Genomic DNA, 18,212 nt, shown 5'->3' on the forward strand with positions numbered 1-18,212 from the left:
AGGGCCACAGACTGGGGCTATAAAGCATTTTTGTATCTACTATGAGAATGCAAGTAAAGAGAGTGAAGTGGTTTGGAATTGTGAACCTTGACACTTCCTTTACTCACATTGCAATCAGAAAAATGCTACTCCTTGCTCATGGGGCATTCCCATAAATGCACCAATGGCACACGCCCATATAGCAGCCATCTTGGATATACAAGTGAGGGAAAACATAATACTGCAATTTATAAACATTTCAACATTAGTCCTCAATACTCATAAACAGTTTTTAAATTCACATTTACTGCACAAACTCAACCAAGATGGCCACTAAACCGATGGCAGCCATGTTGGAATGCAGAGGAGAAGTGGGTTGTGTGCATGAACCCTGGTTAACTATAATCAAATGCACAAAATTCCTTAAGACAAGTGATGTTTTGAAGGTTCAGTGCTTACGAATTGTATAAATTACTAGTGCACCTGCAGCTGTGAGAGCCCTGATGCTGTGAGAGCACTGGCATGATAGCATTTCTGTTTGACCCCAGATGACCTTGGTGTAATTTTTTTCATGCCCCCCTCATACAAAGGATTCCACCTATCAATTTTAAGCCCAATAGGGTAAAGTTTAAATTTAGCCCCTACATGACCTTTGACCTTGATTGACCTCAATTTTATTTTGCGCATATATTCCCCTCGCATTAAGGATTCCACCCACCAATTTTGAGCCCGATAGGACAAAGTTTGAAATCCATGACCTTTGACCTTTGACCTCGGATGACCTCCAAATAATGTTTTTCATGCTCCCCTCGTACGAAGGTTTCGACCCACCAAGTTTGAGCCCGATTGGACAAAGTTTGAAATTTGACCCCTCCGTAATGACCTTTGACCTCGGTTGACCTTGATTTTATTTCATGATTATATTCCCTCCTATCAAGGATTCCACCCACCAAATTTGGGCCTGATTGGACAAAGTTTGAAATTTTGACCTTTGACCTTGACCTCCGATGACCCTCAAAACCACATGGCCAACATGCTTTTCCCAATACCTACCTATATCCAAAATTGCAGCACGATGCGTCGAAGTACGGCGAAACGCATAGCCGGACAGACAGACAGACAGACAGATAGATACACAGATACACAGATAGACAGATAGAGACCGCTTATTATTTTATTAGTATAGATGTGTGTAGATGAAAATGCACAATACTTTACATGTTCTTGTTGATGTTTTATACCATCTCAATACCCTCTCCCTCCTGTCAAGCATTGTTAGGGAAAACATATGTGTACAACTCTTGAATCATCTTCCACAAAATGCATAATTTGCATTGAAGAAATGGACATTTTTAGGATGCATAGAATGCAAAGAGTGTACCAACATATTTATATATGACTACATTGTAGGTTCGATCAATGTAAAGCTGCAGTCACTCACAGCAATTGAAAAATAACATTTGTAGACTTGGATTTTTTGGAGTTAACTTACCTGCACCATTTTTGTAAATATTAGTCTTGTGTAAATTGTAATGATGTTACTTTAGTTAGTTTTTATACCCCAAGAAGCTACAGTGTATGTCATCAAAAACTGGTGTGCTTTTTTTCTTTGATAAAATTGGACTTAGATACATGTACGTGGGAACATGGTTCAGATTTCTTTGTTTATTTTCAATTTCAGTGCAGATTGCAAATTCACAATGCCTGTAGCCATATTCAAGCAGCACCAAATAAGTGGGCTAACACTTCTTTGATTCTTTAGCTCAAAATTGTACTACAATGTACCATTGCTGAAGAAATGAATCTCTTACCGTAACCATGTTAATAATAATATGGCAAAATGCTCTGAAATAAATATTTTAGAGTGTTAACACAGTGCCTTGAATCTTCAAACATTGTAGAATTCTATTTACAAGCATGTGTGCCTCTAAATTAGTGTTCTCTGATGAAAGAGACAAAAGGCAGACACCTCCACAAAAACATTACAATAGATTGGACTTACAGGTTTGTACAGCCACCTGTATATAATTGTTCACACTCCAAATAACGTTTTTGTGGAGGGATTCTGCCTTAAGCCTATTTAGTTAAAAAAATGTAATTTAGAGGCGTATATGCTTGTAGATGGAATTCTACTGTACATGGCTACTAGACTTTGAAAAACTTGTACAAGCTGAATTGCAGCAATGTGATGAGGTGGAGATCAAGTATTCTCAATACCCATGGAGTGGTGTTATCTCTGTGTATTATGGCACAAATGATTATCATGTGAAAAGCAAATAATAAATTATCCATTATTTGAGTTTTGTTCGCCATATTGCAAGAATTACCACAACTCTCCACGTACAATCTCTCCAATATTATACTGATCCCAGTCTCAAAATATCACAGAAAATTGAAGAATTACACTGATGTTAGTTAACTTGTTGATTTTCTGGAATGGATTCATCCCTTACCTAAAAAACTAGCATTCCCTAAGCACTCACTAGGCATTCCATTGAATGGTAAAGAACCGTTAATGAATGCCTAAATGGTGAATGCCTCCAATACTATAACATTGAGTTAATAGGCGGTTATTAGCACTCAACCGCCTGTTTGCTAGCCCTCAACCGCTTATAGCGGTTCATAAGTGGTTCATAAGCCCTCCTCAGAGGCGAAATATGTAAATGAGCTAAGCACTCGAACCACTAAGGAGGCATTCGAACCACTAAGGAGGCATTCAAACCGCCTAGCATTTAAACCACCTAGGAAGCATTCGAACCGCTTGGGAAGCATTCCAACCGCCTAGGAAGCATTCCAACCGCTAGGAAGCATACCAACTGCCTCAGAAGCATTCCAACCGCCTACCGGTTAGCACTCGAACCACTTATTTAGCCCTCAACCGCTATAAGCGGTTCATAAGTGGTTCATAAGCCCTCCTCAGAGGCGAAATATGTAAATGAGCTAGGCCCTCGAACCACTTAGTGGCATTCCAACCGCCTATGAAGCACTCCAACCACCAAAGAAATTTCCAATCGCCTCAGAAGCATTCCAACCGCCTATAGGCATTCCAACCGCCTATAGGTATTCCAACCACTTACAGGTGAGGCACTCGAACCACTATATAATTATATAGCTATATGCTGGCTAAGCAATTCTCGAGAGTGACAAATAGGAATATAATGCACTGCAGAAAATCGCACATGGTAAGAGCCCAGAACCATTTTTTATCCATTGTGACAGATGCAGAGGCATTTTAGTTCAGTACAGCGTATGTCTTTGTCGAGTCTATGATATTTTTAGGTCAAGAGTGAAAAAAGACAATTTCCGCTAATTTTCCCATTTTCCTGATCAAATGAGGCTCATGATAAATATTTTTCCATATGATTTCCCATATTTTCCCGAGATAGCACTTGAAGCCCTATAGGGGTTGCTATAGGAATTCTAGGAGAGTAAGGATTAAAAATATGCACAAATTTAAAGGAGTGTTTCATGATCCTAGCATCCTCTTTTTATGACATTTTTCAGTACATATCCACGAAAAAAGCATATTCCCAAAATTTCAGTTGATTCCGATTTTATGCGTTTATGCGAGTTATGCAGGATTATGTGTATTACACTGCTCCATAGACAATGCATTGTAATTTCGTTCTGGTGCACCAGAACGAAATTAAAATTTCACGATATCTTTGCAAAACTAATTAATGTGCAAGAAATATTTTGTACATAAACATTATGTAGCCAGAGGTTTCCAGTGATATAAAAATCTCAACTTTTTTTGAGAAAAGTGGGGGGATGAGGCTGTGGATCACGAAGTGCCCCTTTAACTCAAATATAGCCATGTGCATCAGCAAGAGCATAAATTGCATGATCAAATTGATAACTGATAAATTGAGTACATAGTACATCCCAGTGGGCACTGGTTAGGATTTTGATGTTGTATCAACGTTGAAACAACATCGAAGTTTCAACCTAACCTGATTTCAACCTGATTTTAACCTTACGGTTAGTTGAAATCACATTGAAATTTCAACCTGGTTTCAATCAACTAGCTTTCAATGCAAAATTTAAGGAGGTTGAAATCAGGTTGAAGTCCATTTGCAAATACAACCTGATTTCAACCCGATTTCAAATAGTCGACGTCGAAATTTCAACCTGATTTCAACGTTAGGTGTGCCCACTGGGATCAGTGTGTTTTATAAATACACAAAATAATTATAGCTACGTCATAATTATGTAATTTGTCGTTGTTGTTTGGTTTCATATTGTTTGAGGTTTCATTGCTCTTTGCTTGAGCTCTTCTTGCGCCATATGAGTGCATTTTTTAGTGGATTAGTGCATGGTATAACTGTACACTATTATTATTAACAGTGTTCGAATTTAGGAAAAATAAATGGTTGTCCCACGGAAGCGGACAACCAGATTATAATTTCTGGTTGTCCGTCTAAGTTTTTGGTTGTCCGTAGGCCTACAAATGTGACTTTTGGCTAGATTTATGGTTGTCCGGCGGACAACCGAATCAGTATTTTTGGTTGTCCGGCGACTTTTTTAGTTGTCCCGGGCAACCGGACAACCAAAATTTCGAACGCTGATTATTAATGTTAACAATAATGCCCCAATATGGTAACTAGCTCCTCTTTCCTAACACTAGACCATTCCATATTTCAAGAAACTGCCTGCATAAAAACCTATATTCAAAGTTACATCTAGTCATATTTAAGCTTACCTATACTTACACCATCCATATTGTGGCATAATTATTGTACACAAAGATAACTACATGGATCCCATACATGTATGATGTTGTCCACATAATATGCATTGTCATATGTAACATCCCAAATGTAAAGAGTGAAAAATAGGGCCTATAATAAAGCTGGAAACAATGAAAGGATTAAGAAACCATCATCTCTGCATTCACACCAGTTCAAAATGGCAGTTAGAAATATATTCCCATCATGCACCTGCTTGACCCTTGGGTCAACCACTAAGGAATGCTAGTCAAGGCTATTAGCAAAATGCCTAATTGAATGGAATGCCTATTACTTAGAAATTTTTTAACCGAATGCCTAATACTTAGAAATTTTTCAGTGGAATGCCTATTACTTAAAGCCATATTATAACATTTGCTGAGGAAGACGCCCTCACTGAATTTTTAAAATTCCTTTTTTTACACGATTAAATTGTACTTTATTAAACCAATATACCCTGCAAAAATGAAGACTCTAAGTGCTGTAGTTTTGTCAAAATCTGTGATTTTGAATTAAAGGCTGATTCAGCGCTTTATTATTACGATGGAATTATTAGTCGAACGCATACACGATGTTCATAACACACAGTACGTCACGGCGTGCGGGACGGTGATATACACAACAAAGGGTCGTACTATAACATGACCGAAGGAGTGGTACGTATTGGCGACATGTGCGCTGGTAGTAAATTCCAATTTTCTTTGCTTTGCCATAGTTGTTCGGCTCAAAAATAAAAGGGGATATATCTGACAGTAAAAGCTAACATTTTATGGCAAAGAAATGCTAATCTATTTTGTTTGAAAATGTTATAATATTGCTTTAAGAATTTTTTTTAACCGAATGCCTAATACTTAGAAATTTTTCAGTGGAATGCCTATTACTTAAGAATTTTTTTAACCGAATGCCTATGACTTATCCGAATGCCACTGAGTGCCTATAGCAAACCGCCTAATTAAAGGAATGCCTAAGTTACGAATGCTTAGGAATGCCTAAGTTAATAGTATTGAGCTTTAACGAGGGCTTAATGAGTAAATAGGCATTCGGTAGCATTCTTGTGAGGCATTCGGAATGCCTGTGAACCAGCTCTATAGGCATTCATTAGCTGCTGAGTGCTAGTGACCACCTAGTACCGCTATCCTTGGCACTCGAGGGCTTGGCGAATACCTACAGAATGCCAAATAGGCATTCATGTTTGGTAAGGGATGCTTCTAGGAATGAGAGAAATAACAATAAATTTAAATGTTCAATTTGATCAATATCTTCATTAGCAAGCTACATGTATGTGTTGTAATGCTTGTGGGAGGCTGCCTTTTTCAGATTTCAGATTGAGTCTATTGATAATACCACCTCTTTTTGCATGTTTTCGCTGTGTCTAAATTATTCAAGGTGTATATACGTTTTGTATAGGTAGGCATACAATGTTTTAATTTGTATTCCTATTTCTGTTACATTTGCATTTTATACACAGCATACAACCATTTTACAAGTGTCATACATCTGCAAAATCGAAGCTTGAAAAAATGAAGAAAATAGATGGTTTGCAAATGGTATACATGAAAGCTAAAAAAAATACACAACCATGAAAAGATAATAATAGCATAGACCATCAATAGTCTATGGTAATAGCCAATTAACTGCAGTGAAAAAGAAATGAACTGTCACTGTAAAAAGCATGTTTTAATCCCATGACTGATTATAATGCACATTTGCCTGCCAGTTAAATGCATACATGTAATGTACACAATTTGTATGGCAAAGCCGCAATACCACTATTACCAGACTACCAGTCATGTTTAGGGTTGGAATTAAGAAATTTGAATGTTTTAATTTAAGTAATTTATACCTCTACATGGATGATGCACTGGTCCTGGAGAGTCTCCAGGATCTGTGATCCATGTTACATGGAAAGTTTTTGAGACTTGAATTGCTGATCATTTCAAGTGTATTTGTCAAGTTCTGTTTCAAGCAACATCAGAAACTGATGGATAATACCAGGGATATGAGACAACCCTGATAATACTAACCATTAACAAATTTTCATGTTCACAAATATTTCTTTTCATGGGAAACAGGATGTAGATGTGGATGTTTATGGTGTGCATAGAGTAAAATGTAGTGAAAACGTTTAGATTTGGGTTTTTTTGGTCGTCCGAAGTACAAGTCATTATGTCATCATCAAATCCAAACTAAATCCAATTGCTAATTGTGCTAATTATTCACATTTACGCTGAAAATGTTCTTATTTTTTTCACATAGATGCATTAAGGGAAGATATTTGTTTTTCTTTTTACGGTTACCCCCCTTAAGTAATTTTATACAGAGGGCAATGCAACTAGGACACAAACAAGCAACTGAATTGGTGGTGCTTTTGATTATTTTTGTGATGCCATGACGATGTTATCTTTGCATAGAAACTGATGATATGAACAGCTATGAAGATTGTTCACTGTCTCATATTGTTATTGGCCATGTTATATTTATCAACAGAGCACACCAGATGGACCAGGAGGTACAAAGTACAAAGTTTCTGAAATTTGTATGTTACATATGCAGGGAGCATTGTGCATGTGACTTTTGGTATACCCATAAACCTGGCTCTAAATCTTTCTCATGTGACTATTATTTAATATATGGCCAAGCACATGAATTGAGTATACCACAAACACTGAATGTCCTGCTGTACAAGGAAGTGCTTATAATTACTCAGCTGTGAAAGTGATAAATAATTAAACTGGTCTAAAATTAGAATTTACATTGTATATTGATAATGAGGAAAACATTTGCAAATATTCTGAAAAACAAACAATATCAGCAACAACAACAACAACAAAAAAGCACAAATAAAATGAAATTAAAATAATTAAATAGAAGATTTCATTGATCACATTGTAAAAACTTGGCAGCAGGAAGACTCCAGCGGTATTGATATGAGAAGCAAAGATAAATGCCTCATAGGATACATGAACACAATTCACTCATTTTTGTTCACACCAGCTAAACGAAACATACCTTGGGCTTAAATTTTTTTTGACTTGGGTAATGAGAAAATATTGAGCTTTCTTTTGATACCAAAATCTCAGTTTTTATGAAGCAAAATGGGGGATGAGGTTGTAGATCGGGTCACACCCCTTTAAGATACTTGCGTCATCTGTAATTTACCATATAAATACTTGTAAATACATGAGTGGGTGTGAAACTAATTCTTTGTTTAATACAAATTTTGTAGGGTACTGTATCACAAAATCAACTAGGTCAGAACACACTCAAAATGAGCAAAAGTGAAGATTTTTGCATATTTTGAACAAGCTATGTTGATATGAAGAAGTAATCTTGCAAATTAAGGCAAATATGAAAGGAATCTGATAAACACCAAATCAGACATTAAGAATAAGGCGACAAAAAACCCCACATTGTTCTACTGACCCATATTTTCCATTTGAGGGAATTTTTTCATTCCTTAAAAATTTCATGGATGTAAAATCAGCTGTTTTTTGGCCAAAAGTTGATTGAATACGAGGGAAATTGCTGTATACATGTAAAATCTGTTGTTTTGGGCAAAAATTAGATTTATTTTGACTGAAAAAAATGAGGGAAGCAAAGGAAAAAATTACAATCTATTCACAGATTTTGGTGATGGTTAGAATCATTTTGTTAAAAAAAACAAAAACGTCTGACTCTGACCGACCGATCCTACTTGAAGTCCAGTCCGCTCATAGAACAGGTCATTGCCTAACAGGATTTATTCTTTGATGAGTGAGACTGTTGGATTCATAAACCATGCAAGCAGTTAATGCTGGGGCACGGCCTTTGCAACATTTTATGAAAAAAAATGGCATATATTATGATCGTAGTGACACGTTTATGCTAATTGATCAATTTGCAGAGTAGATATTCAAAATATTTTGCATATTAAATCTGTGCACACCTTTAAAATGCTGCACATACTGTCAACAACAGGTTTTTAATTGGCAACTATGGCAGAGCATTAGCAAGCTAGCTAAGGCAGGCAGGCCAGTAGTCATGATCATCATGGTGTATTGTTAACAAAGTATGTTCTCTTAACAAGTGACATGTTGCTGTCAGTCTCAATACAGATGTTGCTCCTGATTGTCAAAATAAAAACGACATCCTAAGTCAACTCTATAGGATGTTGGGATGATGATTCAAGGAGGCCATAGATCAAAGTCTCTAAGCTGGAGATGCTCCGTCACTGCTAAACACAGTGTTTTCTTCATTTGTAATTGAGGTCTCTTAGGGTAGATTTGTGATAGAATATGTATAGAATTTACACATTTTAAAATACTTGGTATCGTGCTTATCAAGCTTAATTAGTCATGATACTCAGTGGCTTCTATCTATTCAGGTGAAATTTCCCAAGTAGTGCAGGGTCATTGACTCGTCAATCTTTGGATTTTGTTTGTCCGCTTGTAGTTGAACTAGAAACAATAACAAAGTAACTGAATAAAAAATAGAGTCGTTTAATTTTGACACCTAAAATGTAATGACTAGCCTAAAATATTGCTGACGCTTGCTGGCTGCTTCATGACAGCTCGCATCACTCGCATAATTCAAGGGCTGTAGTGGTTTGTGAACAGGGCTAGTTCTATCGTATAATCTAAGACCACTTGATCAATATTTCGAAAGAAACCTGACCCATGCTGCTTAAATTTACCCAAAATTGATTTCTTCCTTAACTTATTTACCCAAAATTGATTTCTTCCTTAACTTCTTTACAAATGAAAAAGACATCACATTATTTATCATTTATTCTTCCAAGTTGGTTCTCAGCCATATCATCCTCATTTTAATTTCCTGTTTGTTTTATTATTTTGCAGATTACAAGAGCCATCAGGACACATAGTAGAGTCACATGGTGAATATAGTGAAAACACAAAGTGTACATGGCTAATAGACAGTGGACAGTAAGTATATGGAATCATCACCCTCGGCATCAAAATGTGACCTGCTACCATGAAATGAGCGTAAAGTCACAAGTTGGTCATTTCAAGACATCCTGGCTGCTGAGTTGATGTTCTTTGATTGCTGCACACCTGCACCTGTACATGTATAACGATATGTCCTTTGTAAATGGCCCATTGTGCCCTCACTCACAAAGGACATACTATTGGCTTGAACAGGTGCATGTGAAACAAGGAACACCAAGAGAGCAGCCAGGACATCTTGAAACTACCAACTTGCAACATTACCCTCATTTTGTGGTAGCAGGCCACAACTGGTGTCATTTCCGATGGCATGGTTCACTAACCATGTGACAATTAAAGCTCACAATTTGGCCTTAAAGGATATATCTCCGGCAATCACAAGATTATACCTTATATGTAAGAAAAACAATTATCAAGCACGAATCACACGGTTTTATTTAAAACAAACCCACAGTGACCATAAAAACGAATAAAAACATCCGTCTCTCAACACGCGATATTCAAAATTCCCGGGTGCCGAAATTGTCGAGTCCTAGTAATACAATGAAGGCTGACGACAATTGATCGCAAATAACCATGACGTCATTGCACTTATACAATTTCGGCGCAGGAATTTTGAATATCGCGTGTTGAGAGCTGACTGTTTTTATTCGTTTTTATGGTCAATTTGAGTTTGTTTTAAATAAAACCATGTGATTCGTGCTTGATAATTATTTTTCTAACATATGAGGCATTATGTTATGCTTGCCGGAGACTCCCTTTAAGTTATGGAGTATGAGTTTGTAACCAACACATTCAAATGTCATTGTATGAATGTATTCCCTGATCACACGCTCATCTCAAAACGAGGTTCTACCCGCAAAGTGCGTGCTGTGTGTGCATACACCTGTCAACACATGCTTTAAATACAGTATACGCTTTGCGAAAGCCTTTAGGTGCATTGCTAGAAAAGGGTGAGAAACAAAAATGCACAGACTCAGTACACCGGTCGATCTTACCGTTTCCGATGTTGATTAAGATACTTCTTGCATCGATCCCGAGATGCGGAAAAAACCAATAGTCATTTTGTCCCACATAAATGAATAAATAACAAAAACCCCGATCCCCGGTGGACTCACCCAAAAGGTGACGTCACACCATATGATCGCCCTTATCCTCCTTGGTCTCCGACTGACACACGTGGCTATCGATTGTTCATTGCACTGTGTATCAATTTCTCGACCAAAAGGCGAGATATCGGTTGTAGTTTCACACCTTAGGTAAAACCAAACCGGTATTGTTCGGCTGAGGATAGTTTTGACGGCATTTTCTGGCGAAAAAGTGACAAAAACGATCCAAAACTTAGCTACATATCGTGCCTCCGTTTGTATCACGGGACACGAGCAATTCAAAATGGCCGCTTCGTTGGCGCCATTCATTTTGTTTCCCACGTAAAACAACCATTGCAGCCTGTAAGTTACAATAGATGTTTGTACATACACATTGTATTTCATGTACGGTAGGTTATTGTTGCTATGTTAGGGTGATTACTCTATCGTTATGTCTTCATTACCGTCCAATAAAGACGAAGTTAATCAGATATTCATACGGTGGGGATTGGTAGGGACCCGTCTGACATTTTAGTAATAAAGTTAGCCAGTCCTTACTTTACCACTAACGTTAGCGACCAGCCTCCGTGCTCAGGTTTGCTTACTGGGCTTGAGTCGGCGTGTTGGGGGGTAGTGCCCCCCTCCCTTTCTCCTCGCTTCGCCTCGGCCCTGTCGGGCTTGCCCTTCCCTGGTGACGGAGCGGGACCCACACCCGCTCTGTTTCACCCACAGGGAGTGCTCACGATCTTCTAGATGTCTTTCTTTTGCTTAGGACTCTCCGAGTTCCAGCTTGACGATTTGGATAGGCTCCGTCATCGCCATAAGACGAAGAAGAAATCTACCAAGGGCACTGGTAAGGTCGATACGGTGGATTCTGCTGTGACAGCCCCTATGGGTCATGGCAGGTCTGCTTAAGGGGGCTCCGGTCCCCGGACAAGCAGGCGGTTCCGTCGGGGACTGCTAGCGCGTCCAAAGGCTCAGCAGTCAGCGAAAGCACTGACTATATGTCGGAGCAAAGTAGCAGGCAGCAGAGCGGTAACCACCAGCGAAAACCCTAGCGGGTTTTGCAGCAGGAGGATACCAGTCGATCACGGTAGATTCTGCTGTGACAGCCCCTATGGGTCATGGCAGGTCTGCTTAAGGGGCTCCGGTCCCGGACAAGCAAGCGGTTCCTTCGGGACTGCTAAGCGCGTCCAAAGGCTCAGCAGCCAGCGAAAGCACTGCCTATACGTCGGCGCAAAGTTGCAGGCAGCAGAGCGGTAACCACCAGCGAAAACCCTAGCGGGTTTGTAGCAGGAGGATACCAGTCCTCTAGCGAAAATCCTCACGGGTTTTTAGCAGGAGGACACCCGTCTGTTGCAGGCATATCTACAGGCTCAAACAGCCACAGTAGTAGCCAGCGACGGGCAGCATGCAAAAGGTACCCGGGCTTGCCTGGGTTGAACCCTAGCATGCATGGGTTCAACAGAGAGCGATACCGCGGCTAACGCTGTGGGTGTAGTCTTAGCAGAACCAACTGGGGTTGTCTGCAGCAGCGTTCCATGGCGGGACCGCCGAGTGATACCCTGGGCCCTAGAATAACTGCTGGCTGTCCACAGGGACTGGCTGGCGATTATTCAGGGGTTGGGCTCGCAGTCTCTCACGGGACAGCGACCCAGGTGCGATTCGATGGCAGCTACAAAGGCGAGCTACGGCTTGACTTCAGTGGTAGCCGCTATGCACCCGCCCATAGCTGCCGTGAGTGGTCCGCCACACACAGCGACCTTGGCGAAGCTCTAGAGGGTACAGTAAGTAGCTTGAACAGCCTAGCTGATCAACAACCCACTTATGTCCTCGAGAGCCAGCGGAGCGTGGGTGATCCATTACCGTCAATGGGTCAATTACCCTCTCTTGATCGATCACTGTCAAATCAACAGGGCATAGCTCCATTGATTGGCGCTGCCTATTCAGGTGGCGAGGTGATTGATCGGGGTATCTGCACGCTCAGCTACCCGTGGTACTAGGCAAGCTCCCTCTAGCCAAGGGACAGCCGGTATAGCGGGTACCCATACACACGCGGCTTGATCCCCTTGCGGGGGAGCGCAGTGAGGCATGGGTACAGTGGTACACAGCCGGGAGCCCTCACGGGCACCTACGCTAGTACCAGCGCCGGTACCACGCCAGCACACAGCTTGATCCCCCAAAACGGGGAACGCAGTGTGGCGAGAGTACAGCGGTCCACAGTTGGGAACCCTCACGGGTACCCACGCTGATACCGCACCGGTACCGCAGCACCCGCCTTAGTCGCCACAGTCTCTGTGGCAACAAGGGGGGGGGAGGCGGTGCTGGTACTGCAGTACCATGGGGTTACCCTGGTGGCGGATCCTTTCAGGGTCAGCTGCGGCGGGGTATGCCCGTGGTACCCGCCGCAGGGTGTTTCTTCCACGGCCTAGCACCGTGGCAAGTGTCGCCTAGCGATGGCCACGCAGTACCAACATCAGCTGTTGACCAGGCCAGCCGGCATGGGGCTAACCCAGATCTTGATCAGGGTAGGCCCGTGCTGCTAAGCGCTAGGGCGGCGGCTGCGAGAGCAAGCGGACCCAGTGGTGCCATGGCGGATACCTCAGGGTCTTGCGGGAGTACTCCCTCTTCTGCTGGCAGGTAGTCGGCGAGCCACACAGTGGTTATGCCTTCTTACCCGCTTTCAGATGCCCGTCCTCAGTTACCGTCATCATCGGAGACGCAATCACGGATACTGTGGCGAGGAAAGGAGTCGGAAGCTGAGTCCGGTGGTGACATCACTACAGTCTCCTTCCCCGCTGCCCAGCGAGGGACAACAGCACTGATCTTCCTCCGGACACCCCCTAAGGGGAGTCCATGGAGGAGGACCAGGGATCCTTTCAGTAGGATGCTCAGCTGCTGCTTCCTCACAGGGGCGCCTACACTCTCATTCCCGGCAAACCTCACGGGTAGATATCGTGGGGCTGTCGAGCTCAGTAGAGCTATGGCGCCGCGTGCTTGCACGCTTCCTCTGCGTGTAGCAGCGGGAGGACCACGGACCTACCTGAGGGGATCCGAGAGGGACCCAGATGTCGTCAAGCGTATCACGCTCAGACAACATCTGAGCTCTTCCGCGAGGTGAGCCTATTAGCGGTGCTAACAGCTAGCCTCAACGAGAGCTCCATGGGCCTAGCCCATAGGGTGTCCACTCAGCGCCGGGGAGGGGCCTGCCACTCCAATCGCTCAACGCGATGGAAAGGCAGGGTCCTTTTTCTCTTTGGATGCTTCTGCGCTACGGTGGAGGACCGTGCAAAGAAGCTACCAACGGGAGCACTCTGAAGAGGGCGGAAACTGCCCTTACCATGGGTAGGAGCTCCGACTTCAGCAGGCCGTGCACCACCAACAGTACCCGAGCCCACTACCTCTGCAGCACCCATTTCTGGGAGGCGCAAGGGTAGCACAGGAACAACTGGCAAGCCCGAAGAAGAGCAAGCGCTCTTCCAAGGGAAGCTAGGCAGAGCATTCCTGGGGGGCTCAGCAGTTTTTCCACAGGGGATCTCCCAGTGGGCGACCGCTTATGGCATTCACCCAGAGGTGGGAAACCATCTCTTTGAGCGCCTGGGTATGGTCAGTGGTGAGTGGGGTTACAGACTGGCAACCCAGTCTCCCCACATTCATCTGCACATTTCAGAGGTCCACAGTAGTGCCGTCAGACGGCCCCCAGCGTCGGGCACTACTGACAGGGATCACACAGCTTCTCACGAAGCGGGCGATTGTCCCGGTCTACCCCCCGTTCTCTGGTGATCTTGGAGCCATTGGCTCCAAGGAAGACCAGCGACAGGGAGCCCCATCCGGAACCGCAGGCTGTTGAACACGTTCTTCAGGCCCAGAGGTTCAGAATGGGGACTCTCGCCTCGGTGCTAGCCTGCTCCATCAGGGGCATGGGAACAGCATCGCTAGATCTCTCGGACGCCTATCTGCATATGCCAATCGCCTCTCAAGATCGGAGGCATCTGCGCTTCTAGGTACAGGATCAAAATTACCAGTTTTGATACCGCCATCCAGCCTGTCCATCTCTCCCAGGGTGTTTAACACTCTTGGTCAGAAGCGGTGGCAGCGTACCTGAAGCACAGGGGTGTCAACATCAGGTGCTACCTGGACGTTTGGCTCATATCTGGACGCACTCCACTGAAGACTACGGGTCTCATGGGGTTGATAGTCCGTGGGGTGCGGGACCCTGGATTTTTGATCAGCTCAAAAAGTCCAGCGTGGTCCCGACGCAGTCACCACTATTTGTAGGGGCCCAGATCACCCTCACGGAGGGGTTCGGCGTGCTCTCACCCGGCGGGTGGCGAACATGGTGCGGTGTGCCTGACTCTTGGCCGAGTCTCGGGCAAAACCCGCTGTGACATGGATGAAGGTGGTAGGCCTAATGGCCAGTATGGTAGACCTCGTACTGTACTGCCGTTTCTACGTTAGGCTTACCCAACTACACCTTCTAGCCTGCTTGCAGGCCCAGTCGTCACCCAATCTCCCTCGCGGTTCCGTTGTCGGAGATCGCGCGAGAGGAACTCTGGTGGTGGACCCATCAGCCCAATTTGACCCAGGGTGTCAGGTTTCCTGCACCCCCCGTATGTCACGTAGTGACGACCATGGCGTCAAAACGGGGCTGGGGGGTCCACATCCACGGAGACTCCGTCTCGGGCCTATGGGGCCATAGAGACAGAGTTTCACATCAACCTCCTCGCTTACGAGGAGGTGATCGTGGAATCACATACCGTTGTCCTGACGGATAACACAACCGTGGTAGCCTACCCCAACAGACAAGGGGACTCCGGGCCACCACGATTGAGCCTGCATGCACGACACCTGATAGGGTGGTGCAAGTTCAGGCAGATTACGATGAGAGCGATACACATCTCGTGCGTCACCAGCATCCTCGCGCACAATCTGTCACGAGGAAGGGTGTCGGGACCAGCAGAATGGTCCCTTGCTCCGCAGGTCGCTCAGACGATCTTCAAGGGATGTACCACCCTCGAAAGATCTGGTCGCATCTCATCGCAATCATCCACTGCCGGTGTACTGCTCAAGGGTCACGGACCCCAAGCATTCACCGTGGGCGCTCTGTCCATAGACTGGGGAGGATGACAGCTTATGCAGTCCCTCCGATCTCACTACTCATGAGGGTGGTGGCCAAGATCGGGTGGGAAGACTGCATTGTCATTCTGCTAGCGGCAAGGCCGCTTGCCGCTGGCACTCCCAGTACCAGATCTACTCCGGATGCCCGGAGCGGAGGTACCAGTCTATCACTAGAGCACCTGCAGTTAGCTGCATGGCCCTTACCAGGAACACGCATGGCGGAGGGATACTTTTCATCAGAAGCTGTTTTTCTCATCGCCGGGCTGGCGGAAGTCTACCCTCCGTGCGTATAGCCAGAGTCTGGCTCCATACTACGCTTGGTGCAATGAGACAAATAGCTCTCCCGCTAGAAACCTCTGTGCTGCTAGTTCGGAGTTTCTGACAGAAAAGTTCCAAGCAAGACTTCAGCGGGCCACTGGGGCCAGCTATAAGTCAGCTGTCCTCTCCATTCACCGAGGTTTGAGGCGGGTCGACTATCATAGCCGATGGTTACCTTATTAGTCTACGCCTCGACGGTATGTTCAGCGAGTGTCTACCAAAAGGAAAGTGATCCTCCTAAGGGATCCCAACACAGTCTTAGATTACTTTAAGGGTCACCCTTTTGACCTTCCGTCCAAAAGCGGCGCTTAAATACGTAACTCTCAAGATGGCTTTCCGGTTTGGCGTTGGCTTCGGGACGGCGGTGCTGAGTTGCACACGGTCTCGAGGTTAGCTTCCGTGTTCACAAACACTGGAGCGACACTGTTTCGGCGCTCTGTTCTCGTGACTACTGAGCGGCGCGCGTGCATACCGACATTCGTCCCTCTCCAATCCCCAGGGTTGGGCAAGGTTCGGCTGAAGCCAAAGATAGGCTGGGGTGTCCGATAAGGCGCTGCAGCACTATTTCTTCCGAACACAAGCCTTGCGAGGACTCACGACCGCATTCATCACCCTTACAGAGCCTTTCGGTCCAGCCGCTGTCGCAATGGCTGGTCCAGGTGTTGGTGGGGTCCGGGGATCGCGAAGGTTTCGCGTCCCCACGACCCACTCGACACGAGCTATCTCATCATCTTGGGTATACCGTTCGGTTGTCCCTTGAGGAGATCTAGCAGGCGATGTCCCGGAAGCCACCTTCGCCCTTCTCTACGATACTTCCGTTTACGTTAGTAATCAGAGACGGGGCGGGAGGTTTACCGGGACATTGTTCGGGCGATCATAATACGGTGGTGTACGGGTACCAGGTTTTCAGACTATACAGAATACTCAGCATGGTAAGAACCAGTGTCGCTATTCTTAACCACCAAACTTATTAAGTAAGGAGGTTTATGTCTGTGATCGCGTGGTCTTTTTGTTTCCCGACCGTTGGGGAAAATATTTTCTGACCTCGCGAAAACCATCGTTACCGCTCCCGATCCCTGATCTGATGCTGACCAATCTTGTACCTCCATCCGTCGGTTACTTGCTAGATCGATCTTTCAGATGTTGATGCAAGAAGTATCTTAATCAACATCGAAGCGGTAAGATCGACCGGTGTACTGAGTCTAGTCCCAAACAAAAATGTTTGGTAGACTCATAACCGTCGCGATCTTACCTTTCGATGTTGATTATCCCGACCCCGCCACCCCTACAAGTTTGGTCCGAGTAGGGGATCCCAAGTCGGATAAGGCGATCATATGGTGTGACGTCACCTTTTGGGTGAGTCCACCGGGGATCGAGGGTTTTTGTTATTTATTCATTTATGTGGGACAAAATGACTATTGGTTTTTTCCGCATCTCGGGATCGATGCAAGAAGTATCTTAATCAACATCGGAAAGGTAAGATCGCACCGGTTATGAGTCTACCAAACATTTTTGTTTGGGACTATTTTGCACATGCATTTGCATGGAGAACCTCGTTTTGATAGTAAGATGGCAGATCTGTGCAAAGGGCAAATTACAATATTGGGGAAGAACTTAAAGAACTGCGTCGTGACAAATGAACATGTTTGGGATCATAGTGTTTGGGCAATTGTCCAATGGAATCAGTGGGCCAATTGTTGAATACCCACAAATTCACTACCATAAAGTCTCTAGACTCTGAGTCCATTTGGCTTCCTCAAGACAGTTGCATTTGCATGTGATAATGCGCGATTGAAGGTGGTGTATTGTTATTATGCAGACACTTTGTACCGCATCTCGCACTGTACCGTCTTTGATCGCACATGTATTACACGCAGACACAACTGTCTGGAGAACGCCATATGGACTAAATAATAGTATGTACAAGTAATACTAGATGCAGTAAACTATGGGATTTTAAGAGCATCTTGACAAAGAAACTAATTATGTGTTACTGATGAACTTAAACTTTATTTGTTTCAAGTCAGTGTATGCATTAT

The 18,212-nt window shown here is 44.1% G+C and overlaps 1 protein-coding gene across 1 annotated transcript in view; it reads left to right on the plus strand.

Annotated features, from left to right (window-relative positions):
* LOC140159008 (attractin-like) overlaps positions 1 to 18,212 on the plus strand; it is a 102,909-nt gene that overhangs the window by 22,867 nt on the left and 61,830 nt on the right. Inside the window, 1 exon segment of the mRNA XM_072182322.1 lies at positions 9,542 to 9,628. Within this exon segment, the coding sequence (XP_072038423.1) occupies positions 9,542 to 9,628 (87 nt within the window).

The sequence above is a fragment of the Amphiura filiformis genome, chromosome 1 (genome assembly GCF_039555335.1).
Source record: "Amphiura filiformis chromosome 1, Afil_fr2py, whole genome shotgun sequence".
Classification (NCBI taxonomy): Eukaryota; Metazoa; Echinodermata; class Ophiuroidea; order Amphilepidida; family Amphiuridae; genus Amphiura; species Amphiura filiformis.